The 13915-nt window shown below is 33.7% G+C and overlaps 1 protein-coding gene across 1 annotated transcript; it reads right to left on the bottom strand.

The window, feature by feature from the left end:
* Positions 1 to 1306: 1306 nt before the first annotated feature.
* On the bottom strand, positions 1307 to 1822 carry LOC140450434 (uncharacterized). Its single transcript, XM_072544073.1, has one exon. The coding sequence runs from the start codon at positions 1820 to 1822 to the stop codon at positions 1307 to 1309; it is 516 nt and encodes a 171-aa protein (XP_072400174.1).
* Between the last annotated feature and the right edge of the window lie 12093 nt (positions 1823 to 13915).

The raw sequence follows: 13915 nt of genomic DNA, 5'->3' as shown, positions 1-13915 counted from the left end.
TCGAACGGATATACACCTTATAATGTAAATAAGTTTGGCTGCATAAAGACATTAAAGCTTCCGGTTTCTTCTTGTTTTATTAAAACTGGTATTTTAATTTCAGCGAAGAGAGCCAAAAATTTCTCACGAGTGACAGTGTCCATATGCTCTAAATAAGGCGTTGTTTACAAGGTAAACTAAGGTAAGCGTGGTAAAGCTTAAACGACACTACACTGTGTGAAACTCAGTGTATTGAGTAATATAAAGGATGACTCGTAAGTAAGTAAGATTTTGGTCCATCCGATTGTTATTCTTTGTTTTCAGTATGTATTACAGTGACTCAACATTTCGTTTTTTTAATACTTTACAATATATATCAATAATATTGTTGAACTAACGCAATTTTTACTTAAATGTACTAAAATAACCAGTAAAAGTAGATATATATGTATATATATATATATATATATATATATATATATATATATATATATATATATATATATATTGATTTATAGTATCAGCAATCGGTCAGGAAATAAAACTCTATATGTTCAGTCTCAATATTTCGTCACGATTTTGTGACTTCTTCAGGAGAAAACTGTAAATTTATTAGAATAATTAATGATTATATGTAAACAAAATGAATATTTTAATACATACAACTATAAGAATGAAAATTTAAATTTTTTTGGCATATCTAAATAAATGACATATTTGTTTGATTTTATTTAGGAGTTATGGTAACCGCAATACGGCATTGAATAAAAAAAATAAAAATCAAAAGTAATGATAATTTAGTAAGACGTATTGCCTCCTCTAGCTCTTATAACATCTATAACGTTGTGGCATACTTCCAGTTAATATCTATAGACAACGTTGTGGCATACTTCCAGTTAATCTTCTTAGATAATCTTGATCGATATTATCCCATTCTACGGTTAACAACCGTTGCAGGTCCTGAAGATTAGCTGGCGTCACATTACCAGATCTCACCCTTGTGTAAAGATGGTCCCAAACATGTTCTATTGGATTTAAGTCCGGGCTATGCGCTGGCCAATTCAAAACTTGTAGATTTACCTCTTGAAGGTACTCGGTAACGATTCTTGCGAGGTGTGGGCGTGCATTGTCATGCATTAAAACAAAGTCATTACCAATAAATGGGGCGCAAAGAACAACATGCATCTCCAAAATTTCTCTAATGTACTTATCAGCAGTTGAGGATCCTCCATCTAGCTGTACCAATTCGGTTTGACCCCTAAGAGATATTTCGCCCCAGAGCATAATAGAAATTCCTCCAAAGTTTGTCGCCGGTCTTAGGTTGCATTCAAAATAACGCTATATACGCGTATAAACAAAATCTTGACTCATCCTTAAAGAGTATGTTACCCCAGTCGTCGACATTCCAGTTTACTTGCTCTCTTGTAAATGTTAGACCTGCTATACGGTGTTCCCTTGTAAGTCTCGGGGCGGTGGCAGCTACTCTGGCTCTAATTCCAGACTGTCTTAAGATGTGCCTAACAGTTTCTGAAGACACACGTACATTTCGAGTCTCGGCTAAGTCATATTGAAGTTGACTTGCAGTCACATGTCTTCGACGCAAAGCCTGAAGGACTAAAAATCTATTGTTCAGATGCGTAGTTGCTCTTGGCCGACCTGTTACAGCTCGTCTTTCATAAAGACCAGTCTCTCGGTACCTTACTACCACTCGTGATACTGTCGACTGATTTACACCCACTAAATTTGCCACATATCTCTGACCCCTTCCGTCTTCAATGGGGGAAATTATTCTAACCACTGGATCTCTCGTTAAATTTAAATTTATATTGTCACGACCTTCCATACTTAATATTTAATACGAAAAAAGTGGCTTCAAAGTATTCTTTAAGCAGTTACTTTGAGGAAAGGACAGTAGGAAAATAAATTAAACCAAATAATTTTGTGATACTAAACTATTAAATAATTTATTAAAACAGAATAAAAAAATATTAAAGTAAATTTTACAATTATTCAAAATCATATGTCATATGCGCTAATCCGCATAATTAGAATAACAAATTCATTAAAATTCCTATACAAATTATGACTAACTGTTTAAACTTGTATTCAAATAAAAGATCTCTTATCTGTGTTTTCTTTTTTAAATTAAATAAAGGCAAATAATTTTCTTTCAAGAAATATTACTTCTTTTAATTTTTTTATATCTGAATTAAAAGATTGTATTTATTGTGAAATGTAATCACTGAATAAAATATTGAAAAACCAAATTAATTATGATCTAGTTAGGATCGTGGTTAAAAGTATTTGTTGATTATATGGCAAACTAACCTTTTTTGTCCAAGAATTCTCTACTGGCTCTTTTTCTTCTTACGACTGTGATCTGCCCACCTTTGGTTCGTACTCTCAGTTGCTCTACACACGTCTGCTATCTCCTCTGCTTATCAACGTCTCTCGCACAAACAATATCGCCGCAACTGTCTCTCCAAAAGCTCTAGGATCAAACTCCTATCTCACAGGAACCGATTTCTTTTTAGTCGAAAGAATTTTCACTTAGTCGACGAGTACCAAATATGCTATACACTTCTTTGTTTATTACAGGATGTACTTTCGTTGTCCTTCTTCTTCTTAACATGCCATACACCAAAGTGCGTAGGCGACTATCTCATTACTAGAATTCTGTTCTTGGCGGCGTGACACAGCTCGCCTGTATTGTGTATTCCTGTCCATTCTTTAATATTCCTTAACCAGGATAATTGTTTGCGGCCGGCTCCTCTCCTACCTTCGATCTTCCCTTGTAGGATTAATCTTGCGTTTTTTAATTAATTCAAAGAGTTCTCTTTCCACGCCGGCTCTCTTAAGGACGTCATCGTTTCGAACTCTATCCACCCAAGGTATGCGCATCATTCTTCTCAATGACCACATTTCAAATGCTTCAAGTTTGTTGATAGATGTTTTTTTCAAAGTCCACGTTTCCATGCCATAAAGCAAGATGGACCATATGTAGCACTTGACCATTCTGTAGCGTATTTCGTTGTCCACTGCTACCAATACTTGGAGCTTGTTCCACAGACACAAAACACCTTTCATAATTATTATTTGACAAGAACTCTGCTAACTTTCACTGCAGGATATGGAACAAAAACAACTTGCTTCTTTCAACGTTCAAATCACAGTAATCTTCCCTTACCTGGGCAAACCTTGACTTCCTTCACTTCAATCCCTCCTTCTCCTTTTCACCAATCAGACACACACATCCTACATACCACGACATCCCCTTTGTTCAATCAAATTCTGTGACTTGTCAAACACAAGCACATTGCTATTATGATATCATATAACCTTGGTATTTCCAAATTTGACATAAATAAGATCTTTTCTTTGTTTCCAAGTATTTAGAGGTAATACAGCTAATACTACTTCGGTTATTGCATCCTACTATTGTATTTATCCCTGACCACAAAACTTTTTAATTCTTTGTCCAATTTCTTTGTAAACAAACGACTTAAACCTTATATTTTAAAATTGCTATCTTTGAACTATTAACATTAATCGTTTATGAGAATTCCTCTATTGTTATCACATATTAACGCACAAATATCTATTCTCCTATCTGCCTACTTTCTACTAAATGAGAAAAACCTTTTTATTTATTTATTTACGTTGTAAGCACAAGGGTTATTAGCGACCTAAAAAATATATTTCAGGTAAAGTTAGAAAACATTCCAATAATAATTGATACAGTCCTGAGTCTTTAAGATAACTTGCGTTTTTACTGTTCATGTTTTTTCCTAAGGCTTCCTTTATATTATTTGGGATAGTGTGCTTCTTTCTTGCTGCTTCATATGTTTTGCACTGAGTTGGTATATGCTTCACGGAGAGTCTTACTTGACAATTTTCACACATTGGCGGCACAGTTCGCGCAAAGAGGCGTTTATGTGTAAAGTTACTGTATCCTAGTCGCAAACGTGTTATTCTCACTTGGCCGTGTGTATTCGCTGTGGGTTGGAGTCACGGTTTCACTAATTGTTTGATTTCCTTGAGTTTATTTTGTGATGCAATCCACTTATTTTGCCACGCACTTAACACTTTATATTTTATTTCTGACTTGAAATCATCTGAAGAAACCTCATTAATAAGAATGGAGTCCTGGCTAAAGGATTCTAAGCGGGCTAGTTCATCTGCTTCTTCATTTCCTTGTATACCTGAATGAGATGGAACAAACATGAAGTCAACAGTGATCTTATTATTATTTAGAATCTCTTTTTCTGATTGGATATGTGAGGCAATTGGATTATTGGTACATAAACGTTTGATAGTCTGAAGTGAGCTTAGTGAATCGATTATTATGAGAGACGGGGACTGTTTCGACTCTTTTATGTGGATAAGTGGTTGTAATATTGCAAATAACTCTACAGTGTATAACGAAGTAATGGGATTGAATTTAAATTTGAAGGATGTATTGGGTGTGAGGATGGCTGCACCAACACCGTCTGAAGATTTGGAAGCGTCAGTGTATATCTTATAGTGATTTTTATAAGTTTTCATTTCTATTAAGAATCATTGTTTGATCAGGTCTGTTATAGTCTCACTTTTTTATATATACTAAGGTTAGTATTAATCTTGGGAATTGGTATTAACCAAGGTGGAGAAGTTAGGAAATTTGTTGGGAGAATTTCAGGAAATTCAAGAGGTAGGTCATGAACGCCACAACCACTAATCAATGCGTTACTGGTTACTAGAATGTATACCATTCAGATGGGTTTGAAAGACACCAAAGCCATCCCTGCCATGGGTAGTGCTCGGGTCTCAAGGTCTTCCATAAAGATATTGGCAATTACAGAAGATAGTGGAGAGCCCATTGGGGCACCATTTATTGGTCTGTAGAATTGATTTAGGAAGATGAAATAAGTGTTGAACCTTCATGCTATGTTATGAATTGATCAGCCGGTGTTTATTTGGTTAAATCCTATTCCCAATTCCTTTCCCCATTGACAATTGAGATGCAATGATCTGAGCGTTTTCACCTAGTCTGTTTTCTATAAAACCCTGAAGAACGCATTTTAGACTTGCCTTCTACATAAGTTAAAACCGACTCGACTGAAAAACAATAGGTTGAAATATTTTGCCGTCCCCTATAATTATAAAACAATTTTATTATGGAAATTATAAACTTGTTTTGTTACGATGAGAGAATATTCTCATAGTCCCAAATAAATTAATATCATTATTATAATAAAAGACAGACGAAACAGTCTAGTAAAATGCATTTTGTTTACGAACGGTAACGTATCTTCTGTTTGCGTATCACATAATCATATGTCTGTACTTCATGAGAATGTGTTTAAGTAACAATCACTTTTACTTTAGATGCTAACAAGAAAGAAGATCGTAATCTATACTATTAACATTTTTGTTTTACTTTTATTGCATCCAGGAAGCCACTGTTTTAATTAGAACTGAAATACGAAGAACAAAATGTTGAATATTTTTAGACATAAATTTATATTACATTACTCTTCTTCCCTTTCATGCGGAATAGAGATTTCATTAAACCACACTAAGATTTTTACAAGAAAGGATAAGTAATTTACATTTAAAGTGAATTTCATAAAAAACATAGTCCAGTGTAAGCTAATAAAGAGGGATATACGAAATAAAATAAGGTACGTGTATTATTATGTTTACTGTGAACATGTACATAAAGACACAAATACATAAGTTTTTATATTGTGCTTTTGACAACGTGTAACTTTTTATAATTTAGTCAACATGTTGACTGACTGATTGACATGCCTGCCTTCACAGCTAGTGCAGCCAACCTAAGCTACATCATACAAAATAAAAATGGCTTTGTCTTTTGCTGGCCTTTTTTCCTTTCTTTTCGTTTATTATTTCTTCGTCTTCTGTTTCTGTGTCGATGATTGTTTGTTTCTTTTTGCCCTTTTTTTGATTTTAAAGCTACTATAAAGTCATCTTCTTTTGATTTAATAACAGCACTGGCGAACTTTTCATTGTTAAAATTTTCGAGATCAATCAATTCATGATCATCATCTTCACTGGGAAGATTATCAAATATGGTTTCCCTTGGTTAAATCTTCTTTGACTACTCAGCTCTTGTTTGTCACTTTTCCTTACTGTAATCACTGTATATACATTTAAATATTCGTTCGTATACTCTTATTGGCGCCAAGGCTACACCTTATCGCAAATTTTATATTTATCTACAGACGCTAGCTGCTTTAAGTTAAGTATCAACGCCCTTATTTCGTACATGGTTAGAAGAACAATCTCAAAAGGCAGAGAGGTTACATGAGCAACGTACTCATTTTTAAGGTTATGTAATAAATATCGAATTTTATTACTGTTTAAGTTATTGATAGTTATAGAGGCGCAAACATAGACTCAGATCATTGTCTAGTGATCTCAACATTGAGGGCTAGAATTTCAAATACTAGTAAAGAAAATAAAATGGATATAAAAAAAAAATGGAATGTGCAAAAGCTGAGAGATGCGAGAATTGCAGAACGGTACTCGGAAAACATCACCAAGAGGCCGAGGAATCAAAATGTAAATGAAGAATGCCAGACAGATATAGACTCCTACTGGACCAGAATAAAGGAAAACATTGAAGCAGCAGGGAAAGAGGAAATAGGAACAGAAATTTGTGCCCGTAAAAATCATTGGTTTGAAGATGAATGCAAGAAAACCTAGTGAGAAAGAATTCAGAGCATTCTATAAGAAAGTTAACATCAACATAAAAGAATTTAAAGCAACCATAACGCAATGCAGAAGTCAGAATGGCGACCTATTAACAACAAGGAAAGATGTATTGAATAGAGTGGAGGAATACTTTAACCAGGCAGTTAATATAGAGGAAGAAGAATAAAACCTGGAAGACGAAAGAGATGAGGTAAGGGGAACAGTTGCAGTTAAAAAACTAGCCAGAAACAAATCACCCAGAATAGATAATCTCCCAGCTGAGCTATATAAATAAGGTGGCCATGATACCATAATGGTATTACAGCAGCATACAAAAGAAATATGGACACAGCAATCCCTACGAAATGATTGGAATATTGGAATACTTTGCACACAATACACAAAAAAGGAGATATCTTTGAATGCTCTAAACACAGGTTTCAGAGGTGGTAAATCTACAATTCATCAGATTGCAACCCTGAAACAAATTTAAAAAAAAAAAGAGACCCTCTCTCCTGCCTACTGTTCAATCTGGCTCTGGAAAGAGTAATATGTATGTCACAAATCACAACCACTGGTTCAATATATAATAAATCAGTGCAAATCCTGGCCTATGCTTATAATATCAATATTGTTATGAGAACGGAAAACGCTGTACGAGAGGCATATGTAGCAATAAAAGAATCAGCTACAAAAATGGGTTTAATAAAAAACACCAACAAAACGAAGTATATGAAAATAAGCACGCAACCACAAATACTACGACCACTTGTTGTAGAAAACGACGTAATCGAAGCAGTGAACGAATTTGTATACCTGGGAGCGTTCCTTAACACTGAAAATAATACTACCGCAGAGATCATCGTCATCATCATTATCAGTAGGTCGACAACCCTTTCTGAGTCCTGGCTTGTCCTAGGATTTTCCACCATTCTGTTCTGTTCCTTGCTTTGTTTTTCCAGTTGGTAATCCTAAGTGTTTTCAGATCTTGTTCCACTTGTTCCATGTATCCGACCTCCGCCGCGGAGATGGCACTTGAAGAAGAAGATATGTCACCTTCCTTGGTATCAAGTTGGATGGACTGATTTTTATAAAAAAAAATGTCTGGGTTAAAACTAGAAATGTGGTGGTAAAAGCTAATAATGTTGATCGAAGGTCAACAGCAACAGTGCAACAGTGTCATCCTTGCCTTGTAATTACAGTGGCTATGATAGGCACACCAACAGTAGCTGTAGATGTACACCTAGATACATCTATAAGGATCTAGACTCTATCTATAGACATTATAAGAGTGAAAGCAGGAGTGGCCTATTTTATTCTGCGAGAAAACTTCAGTAAAGTCTTAGTTAAATCAGGATATGGCAACGTAAATTAAATTAGGGATATTACCGTATGGATGATGACTTCTGACTATTGGTACTATAATATACTGTTTAAAAATCAAACTTGAAACAAACCTCATTTTCTCGTCAATGCGTAATTTTTATAAAACCGAGATAATTATTTTTTTGTACAAAAGATATTTCATTAGTCATTTTGAATATTATTCCAAAAATAACTCTTCATTTTGTTTTTACCAATCATCGGTACATTCCTCGTATCTTTAAATTAGATATTTAATTAAAATACTAGTCCAAAAGCCTTCGCTATTTGCTAAATTGGTATAATGACCCACCGGATCATTATTTCAATAATGAAAGAAGACTAATTGGGTAGACCCAATTGGGTTAATGTCAACAATTCGTTAAGTAAAAGAACCAGTACCGAAAATATAGCGTCTATTAAGATTAGATTTATTATTGAGATAAACAGTTAGAGCTCTTCTGCCTCATCAATAGGTTGACAGGATGTTGGATAATTTGTTTTTATAAATTATCCTCACCTCGAAGTAGTTCTTTTTATTGGTCATTACAGCGAGTCTGATGGTTTTTCTGTAGTTAAAGCTGAAAATAGGCGTTCACTGCGGTCAATTTATACAGGGTTTTTATAAAAGTCACAAACAATAAAGTTTATTGAATCACAAATTTTGAAATGGGCCATCTATGAAATTTTTCAAAATGATGACAGAAAAGGCAACGTCACATCAATGATGATATGCACTAATTTACCCAAAAATGTGCATTAGTATAAATCTAAATACTAATCCTAAACTTGCTAAATCTAATTAGTATAACACATTCGCGACCAACCGTCACACATGTGTGACGGTGAAGTTTTCGTAAGGACTGCTGACACATATGTGTGACACCGAACTTACGTGATGAAATGTAAAATAATTTTACCACGGTTTATCACAGTGGGTCTAAATTTGGCCACAGTCCACCTAAACAATCCTTCTGTCACACGCTATGGCTGGGTTGTGATTTGGACGTTTAAAAAAAGAAGAAATAACCTGTAAATTTATGGAACGTAAATTTATTGAATGTAAACGTCGAATACGAAAAGTATCGTAATTGTGTATAATTTAGAAAGGTAATATAAAAATGTAACTTATTTATACACCGTGTAATAACTTATTATTTATTTGAGACGTATTAACAATGTCAAAACGACATCTAAGTACACGAGACCTTCAATTAGAGGCCGAGATGGCTAGTAGGGAAGTTAGTGAGTACAGAAATGCCGAAAATATTGAATATGAATTCGAGGAGGACCATAATGATGAAATGTTTTATTCTAGTGGAAGTGAATATTCTCCTTCTCATTCTGGAAGAGAGACTGAGGATACTAGCAATGATGGGGGAGAGTTGAGCAATGACGGCGGTGAGTTGGGTAATGATGAGGGCGAAGCGAATGATGCAAATGAAAATGTGGTACAAGAAAATGATGAGGCGGACTGGCTTGATGTAGAGGAAAATATTGAGATACATCAGTTTACTGAACAAGAAAATATAAAAGTAGAAATTCCCGTTGATATTCCCTATACAATATTTTTTATTACTATTTGATGAAGAGCTTTTGATAAAAATCGTAGAGTGGACAAATCACAGAGCTGCTTCACGCAAAGAAAACCCTACTTTAAAAAAATATTCCTTTTTAAGACGCTGGATAGATATAAATATTGACGACTTAAAAAAATTTTTGGGTCTCTGCATATTAATGGGAAACATTAAACTCCCCTCCTTACGTTTATACTGGAGCACAGATCCACTATATCACTTTTCAATATTTGGAAAAACTATGCCCAGATCAAAGTTTGAAGCTATTCTTCAAAATATTTGTTTTTACAAGCCGGAAGACGTAGAAGTTCAAGATCGACTTTACAAAATTAAAAACGTTACGAGTCATATTATAAATAATATCTCTAAAGTTTACTATCCAGGAGAGAACTTAAGTCTTGACGAAGCCCTCTTACTGTGGAGAGGGCGGTTAATATTCCGACAGTATATGCCAAAAAAACTAGTAAATATGGAATAAAAATTTATGAGATTACTAGCTCTGATGGATTTTTACTAAATTTCCTAATCTACAGCGGCAAAGGGACAGTAGTAAATGAAAATGGGCATGCGTTTGAAGTAGTTTACAGACTTGTTACTGAATATTTAGAGAAGGGGCACACTATCTACATGGACAATTATTACAACAGTTATGAGCTTGCCAAGTTTTTACATGAAAAGAAGACCTACGTTTGTGGAACATTAAGAAAACATAGAAAAAGTAACCCAAAGAGTGTTATTACAAAAAAATTAAAGAAAGGAGAAGTCGTATGGCAAAGAAGAGGTCCAATCATAGTATTAAAATGGAAAGATAAGAGAAATGTAATAATGATTTCATCCAAGCATGGTTGAAGTTGAAAATCGTAGAGGCCAGAAAAAGTTGAAGCCAGTAATGATTCGTGACTACAATTCCTTTATGTCGGGAATTGACAGAATTGACCAGATGACTTTATATTATGGCACACCACGAAAAACTCTGAGATGGTACATGAAAGTTTTCTTTCACTTACTAGATATTTGCATGTGGAATGGCAACTGGTTGTTGAATAAAAATAGGAACACGTCAAAGAAAACAAGAATGTCGTACCTTCAGTTTAGAGAGGAAGTGATCAAACATTTACTGGGACAAACAGAACGGCCAAGCAGAAAAAAAGTTGTTGCGGCACACAACTTGAAAAAAGAAAATAAGCGGAAAAGATGTCGACAGTGCAGTGCAACCAAGAAAAGAGCTGTCACCTGGTACACATGCCAGGAATGTAAGGGGAGTGATGGACAGCCCATTGGGTTATGTGTTACACCCTGTTTTGCTGAGTGGCACAGAAAAGACAATTAAACTTATACAATGTTTTATTTTTTATTGGAAGTAATTTTTAGTTTTGTTAATATTGAATAAATAAATGATTTTTTATAAGTAGTAGCTAAAATGTTTATGTCACATATTTGTGACACTTGGGTTATGTTCAAATTTTTATTACTATACACCAGTGTCACATATGTGTGACATTATCCAAAACATTTTTTTTATATAATCCTTGTTCAATTATAATACTCCTCCCCAAAAATGGTGGATTTGGCATGTTTCTTTCATGTTTAACCAAAATCAGTTTGACTGGACAGACCTAAAAATAGGTTGTTCGCGAATGTGATAAGTATAAATATGTCTACTGATGATAAACGTTAATACGAGTAGAAGAATATTTGAGGAAATTCGAAGTGAGAAGATGGAGAACAGTAGCTCAGGATCTACTCAGATCATGATACTTATCCAATAATTTTTTTAGTTTTATCTGCCAATATCACAAGAAAAAATACAAAGTAAAAACGTAATGTCTAATAAAAACTGGTTAACAGTAGATATATTTAACTTTATATATATATATATATATATATATATATATATATATATATATATATATATATATATATATATATATATATATATATATATATATATTATATATTCATTTTTTTAATATTTATTTATATATATACCCGGTATTTAGGCGTTCCACGCCCTTCCGGTAGGGATCTATGGAGGAGTATCACCTAGCCGCAAGCCCTTATCTCTTGCCGTACTGCTCCACCATAGGCCGATCAGATACCAGCATATTCTAGACTAAGCCGCAGATTCATTTTAGAATTTTAAACTACTGCGTTAGCCTTTTTGTTTGCTATTCACCGAGCCGGGGATTTGAACTGACATCTCTCGCATTGAAGCGAAGGAGAAGCCAGCCGCCCAGCCCGCTTGGCTATCCGATCGATTAATATTTATTTTATACAGAAAAAAGGAAGAAGGACAATCCAGTAATATATATATATATATATATATATATATATATATATATATATATATATATATATATATATATATATATATATATATATATATATATATATATATATATATATATATATATATATATCTTACAGTAAGTAAAGAGGAAACTAAAAAATATTAATTTGAATAATAAAAAAATAATTAAAATATTTGCATAAGCTAGAAATTAAATTTAATTTCATTCATCGGTTTTTCGATGATTTTCAACGTAATTCCATTGAAATTCATGAGTTTCAAATATGGTGCACGCTTTCTGATAAAAGTCTAACATTTTTTGTTTGAATTATTTTATAGTACCCCACTTGGCCTCGTTTACGGTTAATAGGCCAGTACTTCAGATTTTTTTCGTCAATTTTATATCAGAGGCAAGTTATTATGGTGGTATTAAATCTTTTTGCAATGGATATTGCTCATTTCTTTTGGATCATATGTAATATGGTACATATTACAAAAGTAATATCTGAAGAACACTAGTGGAATGCCAAAAGTAATTATTGAGGTAAAATGAGTAATATATCCACTTTTTCTTCGTTTTTATACTAGGTCTTCGGCCTATTCTTGACAGATTTTAAGTCTATACTATTTGTGATGTTTTTCTGGTAGTCTGATGAATGGTTTTCCTGGTAGTCTGATGCCTTCTTAAAATCTCTTGTTATTCAGGCTAGTCTTCAAATACTGTATAATATAAATCCGTATTAGAAGAAAGTGGAAAGTCCCCTTGTCGTTCACTTATACACGACCCAGTTCTCCAAATAAACCCTGAGTGACCGTTCGCCAACGTTTCGATTTGTTTTGCTTGCCCTATCTCCACCCCAATAATTTCCAACCCAGTAATATTAACTACAGTGGGATAGGAACAAAATACACTACACACATACCAGACATACAATACCCATTTCTTCTGGTGTTGGTGGTTCAGACCTCACCTTTAGCAAATAGGGATGGAAAGTAGTTTGCCCATGTTTTCTTCTGAATTTGTTTCATTTTTATTAGTTCGTTTATCTCTTTTCTTTGTCCTCTAATCATTCTCCATATTCCTTTGTGTGCTCCGTGTTCCATCTGTTTTGAGAAGCTCTGTCACTATTCCCTTTTAATTTGTCTAACTAAAGTATTCGTTTCATTTTTGATTTGTTTATTGTGGTTATATGTCTGTTGTGTTTGTTGTGTTGAATTGTGAAAAGGCTTTCTTCTTTTTTTGACATTTCTTCACTTCCTGTCTAAATTATGCGGTTTTGCATTTATTGATAAAGATAACCAGTTAGCAAAGCTATCTCACTATATTTAGAAGATATTCTCTGGCAGAACTGATAGGATGGTGCATAATATGGTGAAAAACTATGAAAACATACAGAAGTTCTGAAGTTTTATGATAAAAGGTTTTTTCCGAACATCAATAGATTTCTTAGAATTTTAATTATTTCTATTCCTGTCTACAGATGCAATATTCGTTATGAAGAACATTACTGAGAAATCACTAGAGTATAATAGACCAGCATTTCTGTGTCTGATTGACCTGAAGAAAGCGTTTGACAGAGTAAAACTCAAAGATGTAATCCATCTTGGATATAATAGAGAAGTTTCCCTAAATATTATACAAACTATTGAAAACATCTACCAAAACAACAAAACGGCAGTCAGAATAGATGGACAACTTACAGAACCTAGAGAAATAGCAGCGGAATAATACAAGGGGATTAATTGAGCCCCATGCTCTTCAATTTAATTATGAATGAAATCATCAAAAGCGTTAACAAATGAAGAGGATACAGAATGGGAAATAAAGAAATAAAAATACTCTGTTAAGCAGACGAGGCAATATTGATAGACAAGATGAAGATAGTCTGCAAAGACAGGTCCACAGATTTAACATAAGAGCAAAAGAATTTAATATGACAATCTCATCTCAGAAAACTAAAACAATATTAGTCAGCAAAGAACCAGCCAGATGTAAAATAGAAATTGA

The sequence above is a fragment of the Diabrotica undecimpunctata genome, chromosome 9, assembly GCF_040954645.1.
Source record: "Diabrotica undecimpunctata isolate CICGRU chromosome 9, icDiaUnde3, whole genome shotgun sequence".
NCBI classification, from domain to species: Eukaryota; Metazoa; Arthropoda; class Insecta; order Coleoptera; family Chrysomelidae; genus Diabrotica; species Diabrotica undecimpunctata.
Note: the sequence above shows the minus strand (reverse complement) of the source record. Positions and strands in the feature narration are given on the sequence as shown.

Excerpts from the sequence above, each read along its gene's own strand:
- LOC140450434 (XM_072544073.1), bottom strand. The coding sequence starts at position 1,822 with ATGGAAGGTCGTGACAATATAAATTTAAATTTAACGAGAGATCCAGTG.